Source organism: Eumetopias jubatus, unplaced genomic scaffold (assembly GCF_037043125.1).
Source record: "Eumetopias jubatus isolate StellerSeaLion01/CBP00866 unplaced genomic scaffold, mEumJub1_p1.0 scaffold_10, whole genome shotgun sequence".
In the NCBI taxonomy this organism is placed as follows: Eukaryota; Metazoa; Chordata; class Mammalia; order Carnivora; family Otariidae; genus Eumetopias; species Eumetopias jubatus.
This window is the reverse complement of record NW_028274816.1, coordinates 55,900,929-55,928,117: the sequence shown is the minus strand read 5'-3', so window position 1 is coordinate 55,928,117 and position 27,189 is coordinate 55,900,929. Positions and strand designations below refer to the sequence as shown.

General features: G+C 57.0%; 2 protein-coding genes and 1 long non-coding RNA gene across 8 annotated transcripts in view; 1 reads left to right on the top strand and 2 right to left on the bottom strand.

Moving 5' to 3' along the window:
• Positions 1-1,162: 1,162 nt before the first annotated feature.
• On the bottom strand, positions 1,163-12,798 carry FKRP (fukutin related protein). Of its 3 annotated transcripts, none has more exons than XM_028087995.2 (3): positions 12,438-12,798; positions 8,126-8,183; positions 1,163-3,907 (listed from the first exon to the last, which is right to left on the bottom strand). In XM_028087995.2, exon 3 carries the CDS (start codon positions 3,866-3,868, stop codon positions 2,381-2,383), a length of 1,488 nt encoding a protein of 495 aa, XP_027943796.1. In that variant the 5' UTR covers positions 3,869-3,907; positions 8,126-8,183; positions 12,438-12,798; the 3' UTR covers positions 1,163-2,380. The 3 variants fall into 3 exon arrangements, with proteins under 3 accessions (XP_027943796.1, XP_027943799.1, XP_087883799.1); XM_028087998.2 differs by lacking the exon at positions 12,438-12,798 and adding an exon at positions 9,783-9,799; XM_088027673.1 differs by lacking the exon at positions 12,438-12,798 and adding an exon at positions 8,876-9,204.
• The window catches only part of STRN4 (striatin 4), a 29,127-nt gene continuing 11,363 nt past the window's right edge, over positions 9,426-27,189 (top strand). For 2 of the 4 annotated variants that reach the window (XM_088027672.1, XM_028087992.2), the window contains exons 1-7: positions 9,426-9,724; positions 17,414-17,517; positions 18,074-18,147; positions 19,178-19,256; positions 21,049-21,246; positions 23,282-23,423; positions 26,569-26,728. In XM_088027672.1, coding sequence (XP_087883798.1) covers positions 9,443-9,724; positions 17,414-17,517; positions 18,074-18,147; positions 19,178-19,256; positions 21,049-21,246; positions 23,282-23,423; positions 26,569-26,728 — 1,039 coding nt within the window. In that variant the 5' untranslated portion in view covers positions 9,426-9,442. Of the gene's footprint in view, positions 9,725-16,474; positions 16,576-17,413; positions 17,518-18,073; positions 18,148-19,177; positions 19,257-21,048; positions 21,247-23,281; positions 23,424-26,568; positions 26,729-27,189 lie in introns of those variants that run through there. The other 2 variants (XM_028087991.2, XM_028087993.2) reach the window with 2 other exon arrangements.
• Positions 19,507-23,535, bottom strand: LOC148163249 (uncharacterized). Its single transcript, XR_015769189.1, has 3 exons — positions 22,719-23,535; positions 22,417-22,629; positions 19,507-21,673 (listed from the first exon to the last, which is right to left on the bottom strand). It is a non-coding gene; the product is annotated as an uncharacterized LOC148163249 (long non-coding RNA).

The window sequence follows — 27,189 nt, the reverse complement described above, 5'->3', positions numbered from 1 at the left end:
ACTACGGATGGTGCTAAGAGAAATTCTTTATCTGTTGAGACCCCAAGTCACCCAATGGCATTCAGTTTAATGGGAAGTTGCCAGAAGCACTTGATGTGGTTTTCTTATCAAATCACAGCTAAGCCAAGATTATTTTATATATATTTAATATAATAAAGTAATTAAATAAATGAATATATATGTGTATATATATTTAGCATATCAATCAAGAAATCGCACCAACAATTTCTAAGTAAGTTTCTAAATAAAACAAAATCATTGCATGATTTAAGAATGATTTGAGCTTCAGCTTATGTTCTTGGCGAACAATTTAAAGAAATATGTATATAGAGAGATCGTTCCCATTCTTCAGAGAAGAAAAAAATATTTAAACATTTTGATGCATATATTGACGTATATATTAATTTATATCACCGTACCAGTTGCAAACGATTTTGAACATCACTCTTCCTTCGTGAATGTCCAACGGGACATTTCAAAACCGTATGTGACAAAGGCCAATGCTTTATTATGTGGAGAGCCCTGCATATTATGACATCTCCATCCCTGGGCTATGCCTCCCAAGAGCCAAAAGCACCACCCGATCGCAGTGATAACCCAAATCATCCCCATATGTTTCCAGAATGCTCCATGGAAACCCAACAGTCTCTGGGAGCCATTTGCGGGTTCAGTGGCTAAAAACAGAGGCTGTGTTCTACGAAGTCAGACTTTGGATGTGGGAGCCCCGTTTGAGAGTGGGCCAGATTTCCATTTATCTTCTCTTGCTGGTCTGTGACGCCTCCTCCTCCAAGGGCTTCCTGCTTCTGCACTATCACCCCTCCCCCACACCCAACCTATAGGTCCGGGGAGGCATTGACTTGCCTACGATCACAAAGAAAATAAGTGTGGCCACGCCAGGAGCCAAACCCAGCCTTGATTCCTGAGCCCTTTCCACTCAAGTGGCTCACAGCACCCCTGGGGGGTGAACATTCATGACCCGCGTTTCCCAGGTGCAAAGCAGAGGTTCAGAGAGGCAGGGTCACCACGGCCCAAGTTCCCAATGGGAGAAACTGGCAGCGCTGGGTTTTGACCCCAGGCCTCTCCCGCCCCAGAGCCCGTGGTCCCAAAAGCTGGGTGCACACACCCAGGGGGTGTGCGAGACAAGTCACTGAGATGAGCCAGGTAGACAAAAACCTCTAGGTTTATTTTAAATTTTAAAATGGGATAATTTAAGCCTCATTACTAATGTACAGAATGATAGTAGTACCTGTATATAACTTATAAATAAATACACATATTCAGGATACTTGCCCAAACACCATTTACTCTCGGGTGCATGATCACAAAAGGAAGGCCGCCATGGCTTCACCTGCTAAGTGCTGCGGCCTCCCGGGGCCCTCCCTCTCATGTTGCGTTACTAGAGCGGGGCAGAGTACCCAACTTCAGTGTGGGCTCCAGCCTGACTGTCTGGGTTCGAGTCCCTGCTCTGTCACTTCCTAAGCTGTCTGACCATGGGCAAGTGACTTTACCATTCCCGCCTCAGTGTGCTCACTTGTAAAATAGAAATAATAGCAGCTCCCTCCCGCCTCAGAGGGTTGAGGTGAGAGATTGATCAGTTAATCCGTGTCCAACACTGAGAGGGATGCCGGGCACACCGTACGTGCTGAGTAATGTGAGCTAGGATTGCTGTTTATCCCGCCGTGCAAGCGGGCCAACAGGTGCGGAGCATTACAATGAGGTAACGCAGTTAACATGGAGTGAGTCTGGCATCCAGAGCTCGGTTCCTAACCACAGCTGCAACTCAGGGCTGAGCCTGTTTCCTCCTCTGTAAGATGGGGTTAAGAGCAGCATGCATCTCGCAGGGCTTTCCCAGGAAGCAAGGAGGTCGCATTCTGGAAGAAGGGAGATAGTCATCTTGTCCCTCTAGGTACGGGGGATTAGAGAGACCAAAGGCTCTCTAACGGGAACGGGGAGTTCCGGGCTTGCTCGGGCCTTGGCCCCAGAGCAGGACAAAGGCGCCCTCTAGTGGCGGAAGCAACCCCAGCAACCAAGTGTCCTGCGGGCTCTTTGCGAGCGAGACACTGCGAGGGCACTCACTGAATCCTGGAGGAAAGTGATGCGCACCCAGAAACTGGGACACTCTCCCAGGCCGGCCCCACTAGTAAGAGGTAGAGCCGGGGTTTTAATCGCGGTAGTCCAGCCGCAGAACGTACACTTTTTCCTCTTTATAAAACTGTCCGTGCTCTAAATAAAACCCAAGCTCTTGGAAATCTTGGGCAGGGCAGGTCTTCGAAGTCCAGGCCCGTCCCCGGCCCGCCCACCAAATGCCAGCGGCGCCAAAGCAAAGGGCAGCTCCCCGCGCATGAGTGTTCTTCAGACCCCAGGAGCGGGCGCTGGAGCTTCAGCTGCTTCCCGCCAAACTCAGGAGTGCCGGGTTGGGGTACTCGGGGTTCTCGATGACCCCAGGGCCGAACTTGAGCTCCAGGAAGCGACGGTAGTTGTTAGGCGCCTGCGCCACGAAGCCAGCGAAGGACAGGGGCACGAGAGGCTGCAGGAAGTGTTCGGGGAATTCGACATCCTGCCGGTGGTCCAGCCACGTGTCCTTGGTCATGACTCCGTTGCGGGGGTAGAAAGGCCACAGGTCCACGTGCAGGTGGTTGCTCTCGCTGTACTGCACGCGGAAGAAGTCGCCCTCTACGGCCTTCTCCCACACGAAGCCGCGCTCGTCCACCACCGAGCCCGCCTCGGCCCCCCGCAGCTGCTCGCAGTTGCCCACGTCCTCCAGGTAGATGCCCAGGTCCACGTCGTAGTCCCACGGGATGATGTCCCCGTGGCGGGCGGCCCCGAGCAGCGAGCCGCCCTCCAGCCAGTAGCGCACGCCCGCCGCCTCCAGCACGCCCACCACGTAGCGGGCGGTCTCGCGCAGCGCGCGCAGGCAGCACGGGGGCGTCCAGCGCTCCTCGTAGAGGTAGGCCGGCGTGTCGCCCACCACCGTCCCGAAGCAGCGCGGGGTCTCCTTGCTGCAACCGAACCACTCGAGGCGCCCACCCTCCCCGCTCACCAGGCGGATGCCCAGCGAGCGCAGCAGCGCCGCCCGCCGCGTGCGCCCCTCGCGCTCCGCCTTCCAGCGCGCGTGGGCCGTGGCCAGGGGGGGCTGGCGCGCAGCGCCGAACTGGAGGTCCAGCAGCTGCACCGCCCAGCCGCGCAGGGCCGTCTGCAGGAAGAGGCCGGTGCCCACCGGCCGGGCCAGGGGCGCCGACAGGTTGAAGAGGTCGCGGGCGCGCAGGAGCACCACGGCGTCTCCGTCCAGGGCGTCGCAGCGGGGCGCGGAGGGCGCGGGGCCGTAGCGGGCCGTCCACTCCCGCAGGCTGACGTTCAGGGCCAGGCACCGGGCAGGGTTGGCCGAGGCGACGGGGGCGGCCACCAGGCGTGCCCCTCCCGCCCGGAGCACCTCCACCATGCGCTCCAGCTGGCCCGGTGCCTCGGCCCTCGCCCCGTCGGGCACCAGGGCCACGAACTCGGTGGCCACATAGGTCTCGGGGCGCGAGGCCGCGGCGGTCCGGTCCAGGGCAGGCTGGAGCAGCGCCAGGCGAACGTTGGGAATGCGGGGCAGGGCCAGGGGCGGGTAGGGGAGCGTGTCGGCGGCCACCACCACGGGCTGCGCTGCGTCCTGTTGCAAGAAGGAGTCCACCAGCTCAGGCACCGCGTTGTCAAAGGCCTCGAACTCCCGCACCAGGACGGTGACGCGGGGGCCGGCAGCCCCTCCACGGCGGGGACCCCGGGCCCGGGAGTTCCTGGGCTGGTGCTGCAGCCATGAGACATAGAAGAGGACCAGGAGGTTGAGTGTGATGGCGGCTGCCAGGGCAGCCTGGCAGCGGGTGAGACGCATGGGGCCAAAGTCGGGCCCTAGCTGGGCTTCCAGGGCATCCTGGGGAGGGGAGAACGAAAGACGAGGCTGGAGCTGGTTGTCAGAAGCCTCCTACCCCCCCACCCCCTTCCATCCTCAGCGCTGCCCTTCTTTCCCAGCCCTTTCTCTGTTTGGTTTCAGCTGTCCCACCCTAGCCCACCACTCTACGGCATTTCTGCGTGGGGACAGGTCTGTATCCGCCCACTGGGTAGGTTCTGAGCTTGTTTCAATCCCTGCTGGGTCCCTAGTTCCACCCAGCACAGAGCCTGGTGCTCAGAAAAGGTTTTATCAAGTGTTTCACCTTCCCTTCTTCCTTGTTCAATCGCAACTAATCTTTATCCTTTTCTTTGGCGACTTCTCATTCAGGTTTGGGTTCAGTTATAAATGTCCCACTCCATTCCCAGGCCCAGCTTGCACCTTCTGCTCCACCATTCCCTCCTCCAGGAAGCTCCCGCCCCCGATCTGTCTCTCCTGTCCCTCTCACACTCTGGCCCTGGCTCCCGGGTGAGGCTGCTGCCTCAGCATTGGCCCGCCAAGCCCCTCCCCCACTGTCCCCTTCTCACTTCCTCAAATCCTGTGCCATCTGGCCATCTCTTTCCCGATGGTCAGCCAGATCGATTTGGTTTTGCAAGAGAAGCTAGAAGTGTTTTCTTAAGTCACAACTGTCCCAATTTTTAATATTGACCACTACTTAAAAAAACAAACACAAAGCAATTTTACCATATGTGTTAACTAGAATTTAAAACCTTAAATTAAAAAATAAAAACAAAAATACTTTGAATGCTAAGTTCTATCAAATAATAAAAGGATAAAAATAAAATGATGATTTTTTTTTTTTTAAGGGGAGTGGAGGGGCGCCTGGGTGGCTCAGTCGTTAAGCGTCTGCCTTCGGCTCAGGTCATGATCCCAGGGTCCTGGGATCGAGCCCTACCTCTGGCTCCCTGCTCCGCGGCAAGCCTGCTTCTCCCTCTCCCACTCCCCCTGCTTGTGTTCCCTCTCTCGCTGTGTCTCTCTCTGTCAAAAAAATAAAATCTTAAAAATAAAAAAATAAAAGGGGAGTGGGTAGTCTCTTTTGATGAGCAGCTGTGGGCCATAGGACACACCCACCCTTCACTCATCCCCGCACTCCTAAGCAACCCCCAGATGGCGCTGTCTCACTGTCCCCATCACAACGGGAAGCTAGCTCGGCTGGTCTCCAGTACTCCTACAACACGCTAACTCACTCTCTGGGCTCTGAGCAAATAAATACTCAAAAAAAATTTCCCCAGGAAGGATTTCCATAGGTTTCTACTGCTCCCAGAAAGGGGGACATCAGAGACCCAGCTAATCTTCCTACCTCCTAAATACTTCTGACCACAGCTCCCCCTTCAACCCTGGTCCACCCAGATCCCGGCTCAGCCTCCCCTGGTCTCCTGACCAACTCTGCTCCTCATGGCAGCCAGAGGGGTCTTCATAAAGCACAAACCTGACCTCTCCCTCCCTGCTCAGAACCTGCCATGGCTACCCAGTACCGTGAGGAAAAAGTTTAAGTTTCTTACAACCTCCCACAAGACCTTGGGTGACCTTGGGTCTCTTGCTGGCCCACCAGTCCAGCTCCATCTCCTGCCATGTGTCAAACTCTGCCTAAGCCACCTTGGACTTTTCCTCCAACAGATGTTATTTCTAGGCCTTTGTACATTCTGTTCTTTCAGCTTAGAAGATTCTCTTCCTGAACACCCCTTCTCCCCATGCCTCTTTTCTCCTCGAGAACTCCTACTTATGCTTTAGGTCTCAGCTCTGATGCCTCCTCCCCCCAGGAAGCCCTCCCTGAACCCCAGGCTGGGTCAGAAGTCCTCTGTGGGCTCTTGAAGCCCCTGGGCTCCCCATCCCAGCCCTGCTCGTTCTGGTTGGGCATCATCCGGGGATGGGTCTGTCTCCCCTACGAGACTGTGAGACCCGGGAGGGTAAAGCCAGGGCTTCCTCGATCACTTCTGTGTTCCTGGCACACGGGTGGGTACTGAAAGTGCACTTGGTGGAAAATTGATGCCCAAGGACAGGGTTCTCCGAATCTATAAGGCCTCAGTTTCCTGAAGTCAAACTCTGTACTGTGGCTCGGGGCCCTGGGTCCTGCCTCCTCGCTCGCTTTCTCTCTCCTACCAGGAATGCTCTCCTCCCCGTCTTTACCCATCCCAGGCCTGCTTGCCCTTCTCTGACCCAACTCGGTTGGCATTTAAGAATCTGAGTTGCACTTTAAGAGCAACTTCTTAATCTTTAAAACCTTGGAATCGCCTTCTGGACCTTAGATTGATTCTTCCTTCCTTCAGTTCTTCCCTTTCTGTGGAACCCCTACAATACGCCAGGCACTGTTCTAGGCACTGGGGACCCAACAGCGGACACACAGCACACAGTGACAAACAACAACTCTGACCTCACATTACCGTGGGTGGGGGGAGGAACCTTTGGAACCATAGAATCTTCGGGGTCTTAAAAATCTTAGACTCTCAGAGCTTATGTACACAGAAGCACAGGAGACCACTGACAGTTCTAGAATCTTCTAAAGATTCTATAGAGACCATCTTCCTGCTCTGCCCTCATTCTCCACCCCCCACCCCCAGTCTGTTCCCCACTCTGCACCCAGAGGGATCTTGTGAAAACTCAAATTAGATCCTGTCTTGCCTCTGCTCAAATCCTTCTGTGGCTTACAACTCACTCAAAGGAAAAGCCAAAGTCTTCACATAAGGCCCCATGTGATCCCCCAGCCTCTCCCACTGACTCGTCAGCTCCAGCCACACACTGGCCACCAAACACCAGTCTTCAAATACGCCCAGGGGACTTCAGCCAAAGTACCGGCTATTCCCTCTGCCTGGACACTCTCCCCCAGGTATCTGCATGGCTCCTCCCTCATGGCCCTTGGGTCTCTGCTCAGATGTCACCTGTCCAGCGAGCCCTTTCTTTGGCCACTCTTTTTTCAAAACGTATCTCCCTATCACCCAGATATTTCCTGTGCCCCATCCCTGCGTTTTTCTCCCCTAGTCATGATCACGTAGATTTTACTTATTATTTTGTTCCTTGCTGTGTGCTCAGAGCGCAGCTCAGTGCCTGGCACATAGCATGTGCTCAGTAAACGTGTGCAGCCTGAATGACTGACTCCAGTTGTTCAGACGGGGAAACTGTGGCTCAGAGACAGAAAGGACGCAGGGAGAACCTCCCAGGCCCTGGCTCTCGGCATGCTCTGTCTGGCTGACTCTGGGCCATGAGGTGCCCAGCAGGAGAGAGGACAGAAATCGGGTCTTCAGAGACCAGTGGCTACGATAGCCAGACCAGCAGGTGAGGGGCCCAGAGAAGAAAGAGAAAGGAATCATCCAGTACCCTGACACGGTTGGTCTTGACTTCCCCAACTATAAGGGCTCAAGACTCCTTTATCGAGGCAAAGGGTATGAAGTGATGATTCTGAAGGTCTGAATGTTCTGTGTTTCTCTGAATCACAATACGATGATAGTATCAATAATTCTACCTGCTCATGATATGCCAGATACCTTCCTAAGCACTTTGCTTAAATTACCTTGTTTAATTTTCATGTTGTGATAACATTTAAAGATGAGGAAGAAGCAGCACAGAGAAGTGAAGTCACTCATTCAAGGCCACACAGCTGGGAAATGGTGGACCCCGGATCTGACCCACAACACTGGCTCTAGAGTCATGTTTTCAACCAATAAGTTCTGCTGACTCTCTTGGGTCCACTCAGACAGCCCAGCTCGCCGTCCACCTTCAGTGAGCGTTCTGCGGCCCTAACCTGACGGGTGCTTTTCAAAGCTGAATACGGCACATCACTTAATGAATTCAACCCATTAACTCAACAGACAGATGTTTACTGAGTAACGTCTGTGCCAGACCCTGTGTTCTGGGGACAGGGAAAGATCGAAGCGGTCACTGGGCAGGCCCTCCAGAGGTAGGAAGACAAAAACCACACACAGAACTTACAGACAGGTCAGGAAACCAGCGGGGGGTGTGAGAGAGAAAAGGTGGTCAGGGGAGAAGAGGACAGTTAGGCTGAGACTTTGTCTCTCCATTCCTCACAGAACACAATGTAAGTGGATCCAGATTCACTTTAGGCCTAGGTTCACCCAGCCTGAGCTCTGCTCTGGACTGGGCCTCAGCTGCTGCATCGGTGGAATGGGAATGTGACAGGCAAAGAAGATGAACAATATGCGGGAAGGGCCGTTTCCACAGGAGTGCTGGTGACACTGAGGAACTTCTTACCTCCTCGGGTGCTGCAGGACCTCCGGGTGGGCGGTTCCAGCCCAGCTCAGCTGCACTGCTGAGGGAACGAGAACCAGAAAACCCCAAATCAGCCAATTTTGCACAGTAGAGTATGATTTCACCTTACCTACAAAAGTGGCAATGAGAAGGTCAGAGAATCCTTTACTTTTTGAAGTTCTATAAGCTCAGGCACCACCTGGGGTATCTCAGGAATGGGTGGGAAGGATGTCAGTTATCATAGCAACCTATAACCATCCCTTTCTTATGAATGAATGTGTCCAGAAAGGTGGGGCTAGAAGTGACCAAAGCTGTTACCGTGACAACCTCTTCCCTAGACCTACTCCATCCTGAGACACAATCTTAAAACTGTCTCCTACCTTGGTGGGCCTGGTTCTTAGGGTCACGGGAAGGGGGACTGTCCTTGTTACCATAGTAACCAGGGGTTGGCCTTGCCTGTTTCCACCTCCTGGTCCAGGCCCTGTAACCATAGCAACAACTCCTCAGCAGAGCATCTTCTCTAAATAAAAACACCTGGTTGGTTTGGTCCATGGACCTCCCACGATGGGGGGGGGGGGAACGGTTACCATGGTAATGCCAACTAGGTGGCTAGGGGGAGGGGTTGGGAAAGAGGTGTTCTCTCAGCAATCAGTGTCCTTGGGGCTGGGGTCCTTTCTACCTGAGTGCTAGGTGAGGTTGCCATAGTAACCAAATGAAGGTAGAGGCAGAAGGACCACCAGGGACTTAGGTTACCTTAGCAATCTCCTCCTGGTGCAGAGACAGGAGAGGTTTGGGGCTCCATAACCACAAAGGGGGACGGTTCCAGGCTGGGGAAGGGTTACCATGACTACCGACCTGGACCAGGAATCAGAGAGCACGGGGCCATTGCTGAAACCACCCCTGGTGGTCGCCTTTTCTCTCAGAGGGACAGTGTCAAGGAGAGTGACGTTTGGGTCTGGAGGGGGTTAGAATTTTTCTTTGCGGCGAAGCAGGAGGAGAGGGGCAGAAAGCGGCTCCTTCCAAAGTCCCGCTCTTCCCAGGCGCGACCCTCGGGCCGGGCCCGGGTCTCAGCGCTCCTCAGGGCGCGCATCTCCGCCCCGCCCCTTCCCTCCCCCCCGCACGCGCGCGCGCGCGCGCGCGCTTCCGGGGTCGACCCGGGTGGGCGAGGCGCGCGCCCGGCCTCGTTCCCATCACCGGCCCCCCCCCCACCCGGCCCCCGCCGAGCGCGCGCGCGGGCGGGGTGGGGGGGGGCGGTGGCAGTGGTACGGCCGCGCAGGCGCGCGAGGCACAGCGGGCGCGCGGGCCGGCCCCGGGGCCTCCATGATGGAGGAGCGAGCGGCCGCCTCGGTCGCCGCCGCCGCCTCCTCCTGCCGCCCGCTGGGCTCCGGCGCGGGCCCCGGCCCGACGGGGGCAGCCCCGCCCTCTGCCCCTGCCCCGGGGCCCGGCCCGGCTGGTAAGGGAGGCGGCGGCGGAGGCAGCCCTGGGCCTACGGCGGGGCCCGAGCCCCTGAGCCTGCCCGGGATCCTGCACTTTATCCAGCACGAGTGGGCGCGCTTCGAAGCGGAGAAGGCCCGCTGGGAGGCCGAGCGCGCCGAGCTGCAGGTAAGCGCCGCCCCGGGACCCCCGACCCCCCGCCCGGCCCGGCCCGGCCCGGCCTCACCCGCCGCCGCCGTCGCCGCCATCTTGGAGCAATGGCCGCCGGGACGGCCGGGGGGGGCGGGAGGGGACCGCGACCGGCCCGGAGACGGAGTGAGGGGCCGTCCGAGGGGGGTCCTGAGGGCACCTGGCGGCTCGAGGAGGGAGGGGGGCCCCGGGGCGGGAGGGTCCGACCGGGCCCGGCCGAGAGGAGGGGTTCAGGGGACCGGAACCGGGTGGGAGCTGGTGTGGGAGTGAGCCGACCGGCAGACGGGTTCCCTGGAGAGGGACCTCGGGCCCTGAGGGGAGCCCAGGAGAACTCAGCGGAGAGTGGTGGGAGGAGTTGGGGGGGTCTCGTTGAGAGTGAGCAAAAGTCCGAAAGGTGCCGCTGGGTTCCCACCCCCGTCCCCGACCAGATGAGGGTTGGAGGTGGAACTTGATGGGCTTCGGGTGGGAGAGGGGGCGTCGGGAGAACTTGGGAGCCGCCGAGGGCGAGAGTGAGTCGAACGGGGAACTGGCCTGAGTGGGGAGAGGAAGTCAGGGAGCCTGGGACCGGGTGTGTTCCAGAGCATTTGGACCGGGGCGGGGGGGGCGGGATGAAAGGTGCCTGTATGAGGACTCGCGATGAGAAGAGGGCCTCGGGGGGTCCCAGGAGGAAAATGTGTGCCCTCCCCCTAAGGACGAAACTTTGGGGACCCCGGTATGTGTGACTGTCGAGTGTAGGGTGGGGTGCCGGGAGTGGAAGCATGGACAGGGTCAGGACTTGCTCTAGGAGCCTGTATGTAAGAGCTGCAGAGCGGAAACTCCAGTTTGGGGGATGTGGAGGAGTACGGCGGGCAATGGTCTTGAGATGGGAGGTGTGTATAGGATGTCAGGTGGAGAACCCTGGACCGGAGTGCGCTGGAGTCCAGCGTGGAGATAAGGGGACCTGGGATGGAGACAGGAGGACACGGGGGGGGGGGGCTACCTGGAAGGTGGCAGGGGGAGGATTTGGCAGAGCAGGCAGTGTTGAAGAAGCGTCTCGGAAGGACTCTGGGAGGAGATGTGTTTGTGGAAGTTTCCCATGGTTTGTGGAGTAGCTTGGGAGAGGAGTGTGCTTTGGGATGATGTTTGTTAGAGCCTGAGGAGTTGGGCTGGGTTTCGTGACCTTGAGAAGTGTGGGTCTGTTTGTGGAGTGTCTGGAGGATGGGGCATCAGAGTTGTGAGGATTTGAAGGGATCCAGGGATGGGCCACAAGGACTCTGTGGGTTCCTGGGCTGTGGTGTAATTAGCAGAAGCCGGTATCTACTTCTAGCAGTCCAATTTTCCCCTTCTGGTTCACGGTTTCCTGTCTAGTTGATATGGGGACCCCCCAAATAAATAACCGATGAGAATTTTGTCCAGAGGGTGAATGAAGAGCATTCTATAATCGCCCCCCCTCCCCCCCGCCACTAGGGATCTTAGCTGTGTGGTAGCTGAGGCTTGGCATTGAGGTGGGAGAGGAATCCTTATGTAAGCACCCCTCACTTTTGTGTTCAGCTCTGTTTCCGGAGCTCTTTCCCAGCATACATCTGGCTAGATCTCAATACTCCATTATGGAGACGGGGCAGGTGTCATTGCCCTCACTCAGCAGCAATGACGGTAGCTGCTGTTTATTGAGCATATATGAGGTGCTAAGCACTGTATGTAGCACTTTAGATACGTGGTATCATTTAATACTTGCAACATTCTGGGAGGGCGAGTGATTCTATTCCCCCACCCTGGCTTTTTGAGAAAAGAATGGGAAGAGGAAAGGGAGGTCCTGAGGGAGAGACAGTCCGTGATTGATCTAAGATCACAGCCTGTGGGTAGCAGGGCTGGTCTGTGGGCTTTTAAAAGCCCATGCTCTGTATCTCTCTGCTGCCCAGTACAGACGAGGAAGATCTTCCACCGAAGCCCAGTGGCCTCCTTAGGACCAGCCAAGCAGTCGTAAGCAGACCTGGGATTGAATCTTGGTCTCTGGGACTTCACACTCCAGTTCACCCCACAGCACCCACCGTGCCACCTTCTCGTCCTTGAGACCGGCGGGAGAAAAGTTGTGTGTTTATGCACTCACCTAGTGGCCCTTGGAGTTGGAGAGGAACTTGTGGAGAGCCCCTGGTTAGGCTCTCCCATGTCTAGGCTGTGGCATCACTTACTGTGAACTTTTGTTTCTCTTGTTCTGGCACAGTAGTAAAAACGCAAACGTGTCAGAAGTGTGTGTGTGAGAGTGAAAAGGGAACCCCCCCATCCCCTTCCTGCTCTTCTCTGCAACTGTTCCTGCGAGAAAAGTAGTTCAGCTCTGTGTGTGTAAAACGTGAGGTCACACACGAATCGTTTCATGACTTTCTAACACCCGTGCCTTGGTGTTCCTTTCCTGTCCGGACAGAGAACTTTCATATTATTTTTGATAACTGCATTCCGCTGGATGTTTATACCGTAGCTTCTTTAGTTGACCCGTGTTGACAGACTTTTAGCTTCTTTCCTAGAACCTCCCCCACCCTCCGTCAGAAACGGCCGCAGTGATCATCTTTATATTCCCTGTGAGTATAAAGCGGAATAGGTGGGTGCAATGGTAGAACAGCTATGTTTATGAAATGGTGATCTGTTCAAATTGCCCCCATGGTTCCACACACCCCCTTCAGCGGCACCTCAGTTTACACACCTTTGCTCAAACACTTACCGCTTAACAGAGGTGTGACTTCTCTTGTGAGATCCTTGAAGGCCTGGCCCGTGTCAGACTTCTGTGAGGAACCCTGCATACCTTTTCTCCAAATCGCGGAGTACAGCTGCTCGGGGCATAGGACCTGCTGTGATGTCACCGTGCTCAGTGAGGGCATGGGGGGGATGGTAGAACAGGCAGCCCCTCCTGAGGTCCTGCCGGGAGGTACCCAGAGATCGGAGCAGGGAGGTGGCGTAGATGCCATCTGACAATAAGCAGGACTTTGTCAGATGGGGGATTCCGAGAAGCAGGCAGTGTGGTTTCTGCCCTTCAGAAACTTCCAGGCTGACAGAGGAGGCTAGTTTGCGCAAGAGGCTGCAGAGAACTGTGCACACTCACACGCAAGTGGAGTTACTTGATTGTGTAACTCTGCTCGAAGCACCGTGGCTCTGCTCGAAGCACCGTGATCTTTGGAATGTAAGAAAGCATAAAATATTTAAATGAAAATGGAAGTTACGATCATAAGTATTTCTGATTTTATAGATACGTATGTTGTGCATTTAAGGTCCATCAACAGAGGATAAACACAAAAGGTCACGGGGCGCCTGGGTGGCTCAGTTGTTGGGCGTCTGTCTTCAGCTCGGGTCATGGTCCCGGGGTCTTGGGATCGAGCCCCGCATCGGGCTCCCTGCCGGGCGGGAGGCCTGTTTCTCCCTCTCCCACTCCCCGTGCTTGTGTTCCGTCTCTCGCTGTGTCTCTGTCAATATTTAATGAAATCTTAAAAAATAATAATAAAAACACAAAAGGTCACATACAAACCCTATATAGTTTATAGATTTGTGGCACTTTGGGGGAGGGGAGCTCCCCGAGGACAGGAGGAACCTCTCGGGGGAGTCTCAGCTGGATGTTCATAGAGAAGCAGCGATAGGGAGATGTGGGGAGCGTGGTGGCAGCAGAGAAGGTGTGGAACTGGCCCCTCCCCGCTGCCAGCCTCCTGAGGGGCTCGGAGGCATCCAGTGGGGAGGCATCCCTGCCAGGAGTCCTGGCTCTGGGCAAGGAGGAGTGCAGGAGATACAGGGCTAGGTGGGTCCAGAAGGGAAACAGGACTGGCGACCGGGACAGAAAGGTCAGCACAGGATACCGAGAAGCATCCATCAGCCTCGGGGAGGACCGAGATTGCTCAGGCTCCTTGGGAAGCCCTTCCAGTGCCACCTGGCTGGAGAGAGGGAGCAGCCGCCGGAGAGGCGGCAGCGGCGTCTGGGCACAGTTCTGGGGGGGGGGCGTGTTCTAACAGTCTGGCCAGGGGGAGTGGTGGTGGGTGGGTATGGTGGGTAGAGAACTTCCAGGTCCTGGGCTTACCTGCCAGCCCACCAGGGCACTCACAGATCAGGCGGTGCTGGCTGCTGGCATTTTCGGTGGTAGGAGGGACCGGCCGCCAACACTTCCTCTTTCAGTGGGATTCCACTGAGTTGGTTCACTTCAACCACATGTTTCTGGTTCTCTCTTTTCCCTTCTTTGCCAGGGGAGCTGAGAAGGGGACAACAGAGCAGAGTGGGCCGAGTCAGGTTCTCGCACCATAATTAGGAGAAGAGAGATCGGGGCTTGCTGTGGTGAAAGCAAGGAGATAAAGGGGCCCAGCCCAGCAAGTGTGAGGGCCTTGTATGTTTGACTTTCTCCCCACAGACTGAGTCACCTGTGTTACCAGTCCTGCCTCCTTATTACTGCAAATCCACTAACCCAGCCCCCCTTCCTCGTCTGGGTCACTGACATTTCTCCCTGGGATTTCTGGGACTGCCTCCTGTGACTGGCCTTTAGCTTTGTGGGCATCCCACCCCCCCAACCCCCCAGCCATCAGTTCTCTGCAACATAGCTGGAATTGTCTTTGTAACATGCGCTGATTACATCTCTCCTTTTCTTAAAACCCTTCTGTGGCTTCCCCTGTGCTCTTAGGACAACATTCAAACTCCATCTTGGTCTGCGGTTCTGTCTCGGGCCTACAAGCCTCTCTGCCTTTCCTCACTAACCCTGTTACACGTTCTCATGCAGCTGTACTGGCCTTTTTAGCGTACCGTAAGCCTGCCATGCAGCTCTTGTCTCTGTCCTCTGCCAGCAGCACATGCCACTCCCCTGGCCACCTTCTAACAGCCTTCAGGTCTTGACTGAACTGTGCTGCTTAACCTCCAGGAGCAGGTTGGGTGTCCCTTCTCCCATAACACCCTTTGCTTCCTCACCATGTCTAGTCATGCCGTATGTTGGTTGTCTATGCTCCTGCTTGTCTCCTGCGCCATACTGAGAGCTCTGTGGGGCCAGGAACCACTCATCTTCTCCATTACTGGCCAGTGCCTCACGCAGGACCTGGTTGTCCAGGCAGTCACCAGTGCTGGATGTCGAATGGACATAGTGTTCAGCAGGCTGTACCGGCGCTGGGAAGTAGAAGGCTCGTTACAGAAGCCCCAGAGGGTAGGGAGGACAGTGAGGAGGTAGTAACTGGGGGCTTATGTTTGGTGATTGAGCTTTTCTTCTCCACCTCTCCCTCCACCTTCTAACGTGACTGGACAGGGTGGATTTGGGTGAAAAAGGACAGCAATTCAGACTGCAAAGATGGTGACCACCTGCGAGTCTGCCTGTCTGGCCTTAGGTATTTATGTGTGTATGTGTTGCTTTAAAGTGTAGAGAGAGGGCACCTGGGTGGCTCAGTCTGTTAAGCATCTGCCTTCAGCTCCTGTCATAATCCCAGGGTCTTGGGATTGAGGCCCGCATCAGGTTCCTTCCTCAGCAGGGATCCTGCTTCTCTCTCTGCTTGTGTGATCTCTCTCTCTCTCTAACAAATAAATAAATAAAATATTTTTTTAAAAATAAGCCAGTCAGGGGTGCCTGGGTGGCTCAGTTGGTTAAGCGACTGCCTCTGGCTCAGGTCATGATCCCAGAGTCCTGGGATCGAGTCCCACATCGGGCTCCAGGGAGCCTGCTTCTCCCTCTTACCTGCTCCCCTCTCATGCTGTTTCTCTCTCTCTCTCTCTCTTTTTCTCTCAAATAAATAAATAAAATCTTTAAAAATTAAAAAAGTAATAAAGTGTAGAGAGAGAAAAGTGTTCAGAAGGGGGGAAAAGTCCATTCCCTCAGTGGACAGGTGGGTTCCCCCCCCCCCCCACAGCATACCTGGTGACATATAGTGATCTGTTCATTATTTTTCCCACACCCCCTTCTGGAACGTGCACTCCATCTTGTTCAGTGCTGCGTCCTCTATCTGCACCTGTACCTGATACACAGTTGGGGCTCAGTAAATATTGGTGTCGTAAATGAACGAACGCATGATACTTTCGTCTTGCATCAATGCACGTATATTCTTTTTTATTTTCTCAAAGGAAGCCTACATTGCAGTTATGCCTGTAGGCTGCGTCCCCGGAAGTGGACCTGTCAGGACAAAGGGAGTGTGCATTTAACTTCTTTATAGATATGGCCGAATTGCCCTCCGGGAAGTGTGCATCAATGTATGACCCCACCAGAAGTATATGAGTGCCCATTTCCCGGCCAGAGCCAGGCATTAATTAGCACATGCTCAGTTCTCAGCTAACCTGAGGGAGAGACCTGGTCCCTGGAGCAGGACCGAGGCCATAGTAGGCTTGTGAGCACAGAGCTGTGCCACACTCCGAAGTGCCCGGCAGGTAGGTCCTCTGGGCCCTTCAAGCCTCAAGGAGAGGGAGAGAGTGTGGATGGGCATCTGAGAGGCTGCCAAGAACCTAGAGTCTTAGAGCCGGGCTTTGAGAATGGGCACGGCCTGGAAAAGGTGTCTGTGGCCAGACCCCGGGGCTTCTTGGAGTCATTGAAGTTCTCCAACAAGCACATGATGTTTGGGGATTGGCTCCAGGAAGATGCAGCTGTCTGTAGGGGCAGGAGGCCTGTAAGCCACGGACATCTCTGCTCGATGGGGCTTGGGTCTTAAAGAACTGGGCCCGTTTCAGCATTGCGGAAGAACGGACCGGGAGAATAAAAATAATAAGAAGTAGGAGCTGGCATTTATTAGCCCTTCTTCTGTGCTAGGCCTCGGACTGAGAAGAACTTAACACATGAGGGGCAGGCACTCTCGTGAGCCCCATTTTCTAGAAGGGGAAATGGAGGCTCAGAGAAGGCCGATGACCTGCCTAAGATCATGCAGCAAGTAAGTGGCCGAACCCGGCCTGGAGCTCAGGCTGTCCCAGCCTGTAACAGTGGAGCACTTGGGGAGAAGCCAGGGTTGAGCCCTGCTCTCAGGGCTTTGGCACAGGACTTCTGGAACATGGTCAGGGGCCAGGATCCTGCCTCGAAGGCCGTTGGCCCAGTGTCTCCAAAAGACCTGTTGACAGACCAGAGCAGACTGGGGTAGCCCATGCCAGCAGACGGTGTGAAGTGGTTGGCAGGGGCCCTGGGTAATGTCTGTGGCATGTCTCGCTCACCCTGGGCAGACTCCGGTGGGACGCTTGGTCCCCGCGGTGGGGGGTGGGTGGTAAAGCTTTTGCATTGGAGCGGGAGCTTAGCTGAGCCACCCACTCTTGTCCCTAAGCTCCCGAAGTAGCTTCCTACGCCTCCCAGAGACAGATGCTCTGGTAGAAATAGTGAGACACCACCTCCACCAGCAACCTAGGGGACAGCACCTGCCTCAGGGTGGGGGAGAAGGAGCCCGGGGCTCTTCGTGCCTACCTCCCCCACCTTCATCCCTGATCTGACTTCTCCCCAAAAGGCAGGGGCCAAGTTACCCATTTTAATTTTAAGGGTTAAGGACTCCTCCTCAGCTCTTTCATGGTGTGTCACATGGCAGGGGACTCTGGAAACAGATCCAGCATGCCCTGTCACTGCTCCATTAAACCCTGGCTCAGTGTCTTCACGCCTGAAGAAGTGGCTGCTGCATGTCATTGTGGGGGTGGGGGTGGGGGCTGGAGCTGATCGTCCTTGCATGAGTGAGGGACACACATCAGTGAGCCTGAGCCCTGCTGTCTTCCTGTTCCCTTCTGTCCCCCCAGGCTCAGGTGGCTTTCCTCCAGGGAGAAAGGAAAGGGCAAGAGAATCTCAAGACAGACCTGGTGCGGCGGATCAAGATGTTGGAATATGCGCTGAAGCAGGAAAGGTGAGCACTGCTATCCTGGGCCCAGCCTTCTGAAGAGTCAGGCCCAAACGGGCGGGTGAGGAGGCCGGCCACAGTGCCTTCCAGCCCAGGGAGGTTTGGAATCCGGCGTTCTCTTCCCCATTGCCCAATACTGTGTGATTCTAGCGCAGGGAGACAGAACGAGACATGGTAGGTGGGGTTCAGGATTAGCACTAGTAACAGTATTCATAATGATGGTGGCCCCCACTGTATGCTCATTGCCTCATTGACCCCTTCCAGTCACCTCATGGGTACAGGTGAGGCTTCCAGAGGGGAAGGACTTCTTCAGGGACTCCTGGAGCTGGGTAGCACCACAGTCTGCCTGACTCCAAAGAGTGGGTTCTTCATAATGCCGTGTGTGGCCTCTTCCACCAGGGTGGCTTCCTAAAGGTGGAGTGAGGTGGGGGTGGGGAGGGGGCTCAGCTTCCGCGGTCAGGGAGTGGACTGTGGGAGGCCCTGGGGTCTGGGATCCCTGAGGTGAGTGCTGGCCCTGTCTACTCCTCTGCATCTGTCATCCGTTAATCATTTGCTCTTCTAGGGCCAAATACCATAAATTGAAGTTTGGGACGGACCTGAACCCAGGGGAGAAGAAATCAGAACCAGCAGAACAAGGTGCCCACCTGCAGATCCGCCCGGCTTGCCCACCCCCCGAAACGGAGCTCAGTGTGGTGGAGTTGCGTGGAGTTGGGCCACCTCTTTCTTACTTTGCTCCACAGAAAGCAGACTTGCCTGGGGGGCTGGGGAGGGCTTGAACTTCACTCTCAGTGCCCTCTTTGTGGGCTGCTCTGCAGGGCCCCTGAGTGGGGAGGGGGCTGGATTTCGGTGAAGAAGGCCAGTCCTGCCTTCTGTCCCTCTGTGACACAGACAGACGCTGTCCCTAATATTCCAAGCTCCTTGTTCACCAACAAGTAGGTAGGGCAGGTGTTCCAGGTAGAGGGACACGTGTACGGGAGTTTGGCGATGTGAAAGGGGACGAGGAGTTACTGGGTGTGACTGGAACAGGTGGTGTGGGACAGTGGAGGTGAGGGGCCGGGTGACCCATCAAGGCCGTCAGGGCTGGGTTAACAGTGATGTTGTTGTTTACATCAGACCCCTCCCACCAGGACTGGAGTCCTAGAGGGCAGGGGTCTTTGTAGCCTGGGCACCTAGCCAGCTGCCTAGTAGATGCCCAGTAAGTAGTTGATGAATACAATAGATGACCTCATTTAATCCTCTCAAGAATCCCGAGAGCTAGGTGCTACTATCATTAACTGATTTTCTCGGAAGAGGAAGCTGGGGCTCAGAGAGGTAAACCAACCTGCTCGAAGTCACACAGCTGGTGAGCGGCAGAGCCGGACTTGAAGTATGGAGTCTGGCTCTGCCTGCTGTCTCACAGCGGGGCCAGCTTCCCGTGTGGCAAAGTAACATAAGTAGATGGGAGTCTGCAGGGCGTCTGGGGGGTGGTCTGGGGAATGACCCCAGGAAAGTGGAGGGCGTGGAGGGGTGAGGGTAGGTTTCAGATGCCCTCAGGCAGGGACTCGGCAGGACATGTGACAGTGACCAGTAGTGACTGAGGAGGGTTTGAGGGTGAGGAAGGTGGAGGAGGTGATGGGTACGTGGCACTGCCCTAAGACAGTCTGCCTCCTTTGTCTCCACTCTCCAGTCTCCAATGGCCCTGTGGAGTCGGTCACCCTGGAGAATAGCCCGCTGGTGTGGAAGGAGGGGCGGCAGCTTCTCCGACAGTGAGTGTGCAGGACGGGGGTGCTGGGCTGGAGTGGGGAGAGGGACACGTTTGGCTCGGGAGATAAGCCTGAAGACTCCGCAGTCCTTCCTGTCCCCGCTGGGGGTGGGACACTGGACTGTCAGGATCCCTGCTGGTCACGCTGTGGGTGGAACCAAGCCTGGGAGGGAGGGAAGACTTGCAAGAGGCAGAAGGGGGGCGGGGCGCTCCTTTTGGGATGTGACCCCAGATATCGCTCACTTTAAAAAAAAAAAAGGGTAACGTTATGTTTTACTATTAAAGAGATTAGTGTGTTTTTAGAAAACTCACGAAATATAGGGAAACACACACACACACACATATAAAATCACTCATAATTCCACCACCCAAGGAATCTCATGCTCCTGTAAGCATTTTGGTGACTCTGGTGGGGCTCTGTGTGTGTGTTTTATAAAAGCAGGCACTCCCCTCCTCCCGTATTTTCTACTGCATTGTTTTTGTGTTGTGGACATCCTTCCATATAAATTAGTTAGGTTGCATCATCTTAAGAGCCGTATGATTGTCTGTCACACAGATAACCATCACTTTCCATAGCCAGTCACTTCTTGTACATTTCCGTCGAAGATGGGTCTGTAGCGTGACAAGCATCAGGCAGATATTTGTCCCTATTCCCGACTTCCTTAAGCCGGATGTCCGGAAGCTTGCTTGCTCACAGTGTGTGCCAGCAATAACGACAAAACGGTTCTTGTAGGCAGCACCTTCCCAGGTGCCTGTTACGTGCCCCTGTACCCACATTGATGCCGGGTGTAAATTCTATGCGGTAAATAAACTACCAGTACTCCCCTAGCAGAAAGGCAGGTAGGGCGTGTGTTGGTGGAAGACAACACAGCTGATAAGTAAGTGAGGGGTCTGAGATGTGACCCCAGAGCCCAAGCTCTTCATCACCGTGCTCCCCTGCCTGCCCTCGGGTGGGGCGGGGGCCTCGGCCACAGGCGGGCGTGGGGGATGAGACAGCAGGTGAAGGCAGGTGTGCCTCGGCATGCGAGGGGCGGGCTCAGGGGTCCCAAAGGCACCAGGTCGTGGTAAACAGAAAAGGCTTCTGAAGGAGCCTCCAGAGGACCAGATATCCACAGGTAGCCGCAATTGATTTTTTTCCCCTATTTGTAACTTTTAGACCAGTCCCAGCTAGCTTCCATTTTTTGAAATTGCGGCCGTAAACACCGATTTGTGGAAGTGAGTAGAGTGAGTTGTAAAGATTGCTCTTACGTCTCTAACCCCTTATTCCGAAGGTCCAAGGTCACTGCCAGTGCACTATGTATCTTTCCAGGCCTCGTGGGCGCGCACTTCGAGTGTTTGTGTGTGGCCTGTACCGGTACACACGTTAGTACTTTCTTCTTCTTTTTTTTTTTTTTTAAACTCATGAATTGTGTGGCTCACATAACTTGTGATTTTCGTTAAGCCGCTTATTGTGGCTGTCTTGGCCCTCTGCCTCCTTTATTTTCTGCCTCGGGTCCCCATCAGTCCTTTGCGGCCACAGTCGCCCGCGGTGGGCATGTAGCGTGGCCCCTGCGTTTTGGCTCTTCCGTTCGGCATCCCCGCTAGCATCTCTGTGACCGCATTGTGCCTGTATGTAAAGGCTTCCCCTGGAAATAGACTCGAAGTGACGCAGCAGGGCCCGGGCTGTGCTTATTTAAAATACAGGCGTGTAGTCTTAAGCTGCTTCTCCAAAAAGCCTGTCCCCGTTTGCATCAGCCTCCATTAGATCTAAAGAAGCCAGGAGACGCCTGAGCCGCACTGGTTCTGTCTCCCTGCAGGTACCTGGAAGAGGTGGGCTACACGGACACCATCCTGGACATGCGGTCCAAACGCGTGCGCTCCCTCCTAGGCCGCTCGTTGGAGCTCAACGGGGCCGTGGAGCCCAGTGAAGGGGGCCCCAGGGCCACGCCAGGCCCTGGGGGGCTCAGCGGCGGTGAGTCGCTGCTGGTGAAACAGATCGAAGAGCAGATCAAGAGGTGAGCCCTCACAGGTCTGGTCCTCTGTGGCCCCTCCTCCTGGTGAAGGTCAGTGTCACAAAAGTCAGCAGTGCTCCTGGAGGCTCTGGTGGCCACTTCCTTCCTGGAGCGTGTTGTGGGCTGGTTTGTTCCAGAGCCCTTGGTCCCTTCACTGTTCTGGGTCCCCCTGTGCATCCACTCCGTTGGCATCGTGTTCGTGCCGATTTGTGCCCCAGCTCACACCCAGCCCGGCCCCCGTCCTGAGGCTCAGGCCTTATGCTACTCAGCACACGGAGCACCTGCTGGAGGCCGACCCTGGGTGGCATGCTGGGGCCCGGCGGGGAGCGAAACACACGGCTGCTGCTTGGGGACTTCTTCCTGGTTCCTTCTGTTCTCTGTAGTTGTTACTCGTCAACATAAGTAATTTAACGTTCGCTGACGTTTGGTGCTGCGGAGAAAGGTCAGAAGAAAGAAAGATGAGGAAATGGGCGGTGGGGGGGGGTGGTTATTCACAGAGGTGACATCTGGGCAGAGAACCGCAGGAAATGGTAGAGTAAGCCACACAAGTACTAGAAGGAGAATGTTCTAGGCAGAGGGAATGGTGGTTGTCAGGTCAGGGTTCCACTTGGCGTGTTCAGGAACCCTCAGCGAGGCCAGTGTGGCTGCAGTGAGTGAGCACATGGGCTTGTGGTCTGTGGTGAGGTTGAAATCTCGGGAGTCAGATCAAATGGGGCCAGAGCAGCCACGATAGGGAGTTTGGAGTCTACTCTACGAGTTGTGGGAAGCCTGTGGTTTCGAGCAGGGTGTGACACAGTCCCATGTGCTGGCCTCCTTTGAGAAGGAGGGGCCGTAGGGTGGGAGCAGAGCCTCCTGGGCCGTCCAGGTGAGAGGTGGTAGATGCGGGTGGTGGAGGGGGTGAGGTGGCCGGCCTCTCTGCAGGTTTGCATTTTTAAAAAATGGATGTGGGGGAGAGGAAGGAAACTAGCAGGTGGCTCTGGGGTTAGGTCCAAGCAACGGGAGCAGCGTTGACTAGTGGGGAGGACGAGGAGTGGAAGGGATGGCAAGGGGGCCATCGAGGGCGGGTGGAGTTCGCGGGGCTGGGTCGCCCCCCCTCCCCCAGGACCAGTGATTGAGTAGCCAGCCTGGGGCTCGGCGGGGGGGCACAGCACTCCGGACTCCCCTCTGGCTCACCAGCGCGCAGGCGGGATTTGCAAGCTGGAGGCGGCGGCACAGGAGGCCGAGCAGGTCCAGCCAGGGTTGTGGTGGTGGGGGGGACCCGCGTGGTGGCCGGCAGCTGAGCGCAGACATGCTCCGCTGGGAGGCTGTGCACACGGCGGCCGGGGAGGGAGCGCTGGACTTGGTAACCCGGAGGAGGGATCTGTCCTCGGAGCAGTAACCATATACCTGGGGGTTGGCAAGGACCCTCTAGAGCATCAGCCTAGTGGCAGGAAAGGAGGATGTTTGCATTTATCCGAACTTTGAATTCCACCTACTTTTCTACCCTGGACTCAGGTTCGGCAGATACGTCCTTTGTTAAAGCTTGCCATCCAGTCGGAGGCATTAGACAGTTGGGCCGGAGTGGAAACAGGAGGGGACAGGCTCCCTGCCGGCGGGGCTGGTGGCGGGAACACAGGCATTGGCAGAGGGACCGCTTCCTCGTTCCCGCTGGCCATGTCTGCGACTCGCCTGACCTGTGCCCAGGCTTTGCCCGGCCTGTGGGCAAGGGGGCTGCTTTCTCGGCCAGCTCTCCTGGCTCCGCAGGTGCAGGCAGACGTGTGGTTGGGGCCGGGGGCTCATGCTCCGGGGGGCTCAGAGCTCGGGGAGAGGGGCCCAGGGTGCGGTCCGAGCAAGGGCAGCCAGGTTGTGAGTGTGCGTCAGGCGGAGGCTGGGACTGGAGCCCTCTGTGTGAGCAGGGTCCAGGCTCCGAGGGGGGTCACGGTGGGCTCAGCCCTCTTGAGAGCGGGGTCCAGGCTCTGGCCACGGCACCTCGGCGCCCTCCCATCAGCTTCGTCACCTGGCGGGCCTAATGCCCCCTCTGCCTCCCTCTCGTGGGCAGGAACGCAGCGGGCAAAGATGGCAAAGAGCGCCTGGGTGGCTCGGTGCTGGAGCAGCTCCCCTTCCTGCAGAGCTGTGAGGACGAGGACAGTGACGAGGACGACGAGCTGGACGGCGTGCAGCACAAGAAGCAGCGCGTGAAGGTGCCCTCCCCTCGCCTACCCCCCCCCCGGGGGGGCCGCCGCCCACTCTGCGGACTGGCAGCAGAGTGCCCCTGTGGGTGCTCTCGGGGCTCCCTTCCCGGCCCTGTCTGTGTCTGTGTGCGGCCTGACCCTGTCCCTTCCCAGGGCCCGCGTTCCCCTCTCCGGCCAAGCGCCTGCCCCGGGGCTGTGTCAGGGCCCGCCTCTTCACCCCCAGCCCCGCCTTCTCCCACCCCCCTTGGGTTCCCGAGAGGCCCGAACTCTCCGGACTGGGCCAGCCATGCACTGCCCTCTTGCAGCGCTCTCCCTCGGGCTAACCTCGTCGCTGTTGCGCTGAGCTCTTCTTGGTGTGGCTGTGGCTCTCTGTCTTCTCCCTCAATAGACCGAGAGCTCTGCCAGGCAGGGACTGTGGGGGTTTCCTTGCTCTCCTCTCCCCAGCACCCAGAATGGATGTGGCGGGGGCCCCGGGCACTGCCAGGGCCAGGTTGGGGGTCCCACGGGGGATTTTGTAGGCGCAAGCATCCAGTCTGCTCTTGTGTCAGGACCTAAGCCCAGGGGCACTGCCTGCAGGGTAGAGTCCAGATCTCAGCTTGGCTTCACGGTAGTGGCTCCCACCCCACTTCACCCCTGCTCCTCAACTTCCCGAGCCACCGTGCTCCTACTGTTTCAGCGGTATTAACCTCAGGCAAGGCCCGGGCTCCCCTGGCCGGTAAATGTCGGTTTGGGCCTTCATGAGCCTAGCCCTGTGCCAGCAGTAACAACGTGGAGACAGAGGTCCAGTCCCTGGCTTGGGGGAGCTCGTGGCCGGCGGCATGCCCATGCAGGGGTGCCTGTGTGTGGCCTTCCCATCAGAACTCCTCGCTGCCTCCTTCAGCCTCACCTTAGCACCCCTCCTCCAGGCAGCCCTCTCTGACCTCTCACCTGCCCTTCCTCCCCTTCCCTGGGCAGGGTTGGAGCCTTCTGGACCCGAAGTGGTCCTCCCTGCCTGGTGTCCCCATGGCTGTGCGGGACCAGCTCTGTCTCCAGAGTCCCCAGTGTGGCTCAGCACAGGGTCCCGCCTGGCATGGGTGCTCAGGGAACGGACAGAGCCAGCATGCTAGAGCAGGTTTACGGGAAAGTCAGGATCATGCAGGGTCTGGGGCCTCTGCCCCCGTCCCTGCGCCCTCCCGCCCCTATTGGGATTTTCACTCCTTTCTCAGCTCTTACCTCATCCTCCTCTGGGAAGCCTGCCCACGCCGCTCTGCTCCTCCCAGCGGAGATCATTGCGGACTTTCCGTACTCCCTTAGGCCTTTGTGTCTGTCACTGTGCTTGTCCTGTGGGCCCTGTGGGGTGGCTCATTGTGCAGGGGTCTCGAGCCTCCAGGGCCACTCTCTCACCTTCCAGACCTGCAGTGACCAGGCTGATTCCAAAGACCTCCGAGACTCCAGGAGTGGCTGCTGGCCTGGCTGTGTGCCTTTGGGCACGTGATTCTGGCTGAGCTGCAGTTTCAGAATTCCTGCCTCTGGGTTGTTGAGGATTTAATTAACATGAGCTCATGCACAGAAAGCCCTTGGCTACACTGGCTGGCCGCACCGAGTGCTCGGGCACGGCGGGCAGAACAGAATTACTCGGGAACCTTGGAGGACGCCTGTTAGGCTGCCACGCTCCTCTGGAGCCCCGTTGCCCCCGTTGCCTCTCTGGGCATGCTGGCTAAACCTGGACCCTGGGTCTTCCACAGGGAAGGAAGGGAGGTTACCATGTCCTTTGCCTCTGGTCCTCCCACACAGGCCAGAGGCCGGCCCCTCCCGGATGCCTGAGCGGTTTTGACTCCAGTCCCTGCTTGGGGTGCTGAGCCTGTGGGAGGATCAGGCCGCACCCTCGAGGAGCTTGTGGTCTGACTGAGGCTGGCCCTGGAGGTGCCCAGGACTTGGTCCAGTCAGGGAACACTTAGGAGGGAGAAGTGTCCCCGTCAGAGATGGTGTTCGAGGCGGTGGTGGTCAGAGCGCCAGTGCTGAGGTGGGGTATGTTCTTAAGCTGGCATTTAAAGCAGAAGTCAGTGTTCAAAACTGTTAGTGAGAATTCTGGGGCTCCCTTAAGCCACTTTCTGCGGTCTTTGAGGTTCCAAGCATACATCCCCTGGATGGCACTTGGAGTACAATGTAGCGACATCATGTGTAAGACGTCATTGTAGAAGGCTGTGTGTGAAAGGCAGCCATGTGGGGAAATGCAGGTGCCATGCTGCCCCGAAACCCCAAGTCTGGGAAGTCTGGGCTGGGGTCCAGGTGCATGCATCGAGGAACATGAGAGGATTGGTTCCTAGCGCTGCTTTAAGACTGACAGTGAGGACCGCCAGCGCTCACCTGCCCCAGCGTCCTGCTTCTCAGGTTGGAGGACCCGTGCTGTTTTCTCTCGTTCCAAGAGTAGCGCACGCTTGTCATATAAGAAAACAAAGCTTGAGCCAGCCAAGAAAGTTCTAAGGAAGACTCGGAGAACCCTTGGTAGGCTCACGGTCCAGAGCTGTCTTAGTGTTTCCGGGACGGCTCGGACTGGGGACCTGAGGTGAGGGGCTTCACTGCTCAGCCTGTTTGCTCGTGATAAATGCAGTAACGCATCACTGTTCGCAAGGTGGTCAAGTCACATGGGACGCTTGCCTAGCGCGCTGAATAACGCACAGAGGCTAGCGCCACCGGTCTCCCCGGGCACCTAGACATTCCCACTTGAATTGTGCACCTCCGTACACACACTTGCACACCTGTGTTTCTCCTCTGCCCCAAAACGGGCTGTTTTGCCTTTTTTTTCCCTGAGAAGTACCGGTGCTGAAGGGGTGGGGAGGGGGCGGCAGAGGAGGGGCAGGAAGAGCTGGGCAGAAGCCAGGAGGAGGGTCCTGGGAGGGGATCACGTGTGCGGGTGGAGGTGGCAGTGATGGGAAGAGGTGTGCAAAGCCCCGCTGGGGGGCTGGGGGCGGGGGCTGGCAGCGCCCTGGGCCTAGTAAGGAGCGACCTCTGAAAGCTCCCAGCAGGGGGAGCACAGCCTCCGAAGTGTGTTAAGGGGAGCCTGCAGGGGGGAGGGCAGCAGAGCCTTGGCGGTTGGGAGGGGGGTGCGGGGGGCGGGGGGGTGTCAGGCGGAGGCGCAGAGCCTCCTGACCTGTCTGGCTTTCTCCGTGCCCAGCTGCCGCCCAAGGCCCTGGTGCCCGAGATGGAGGATGAGGACGAGGAGGACGACTCTGAGGACGCCATCAATGAGTTCGATTTCTTGGGCTCAGGAGAGGAGGGGGAGGGCTCCCCGGGCCCTCGACGATGCACTGGAGAGGGGACCCACCACGACCTGGGTAAGCGGAGGGTTTCCTGGCCGGCCTTCCTCCCGGGCGAGCTAGGGGCACACACAGCCGCCAGCAGCTGCTTCCTGCCCCCGAGTCTCCGCCGGACGGACACGCTTCCTGAGGGTGGGGGGGTGGCCCAGGAGAGCACGAGGCCCACACCCTGGCGGCCAGGCCCTCACCGCTCCCCTGGGAAATCCCTGCGGCCATGCAGCAGGCCCAGCTCTTCCTGGAGCAGGGCCTCCAGCCCTCCCTGAGAGCACCTGGTCCTCGGTGGCCCCCGGGGAGGAGCGGGGTGAGGACCCGGTGGGGAGAGGCGGACGGGGCCGTGCTGCGGCTTCGTCTTGTTCCGGGACTCCGAGCCGCGAGGCCCTCAGCCGTCACGTAGGACGGCTAGGGACTGAGGCCCCTGCCAGGCTGGGACCACAGAGGGTCCTGGCGCAGTCCGTCTCCTCCGCCCGTCCCCGACTCCC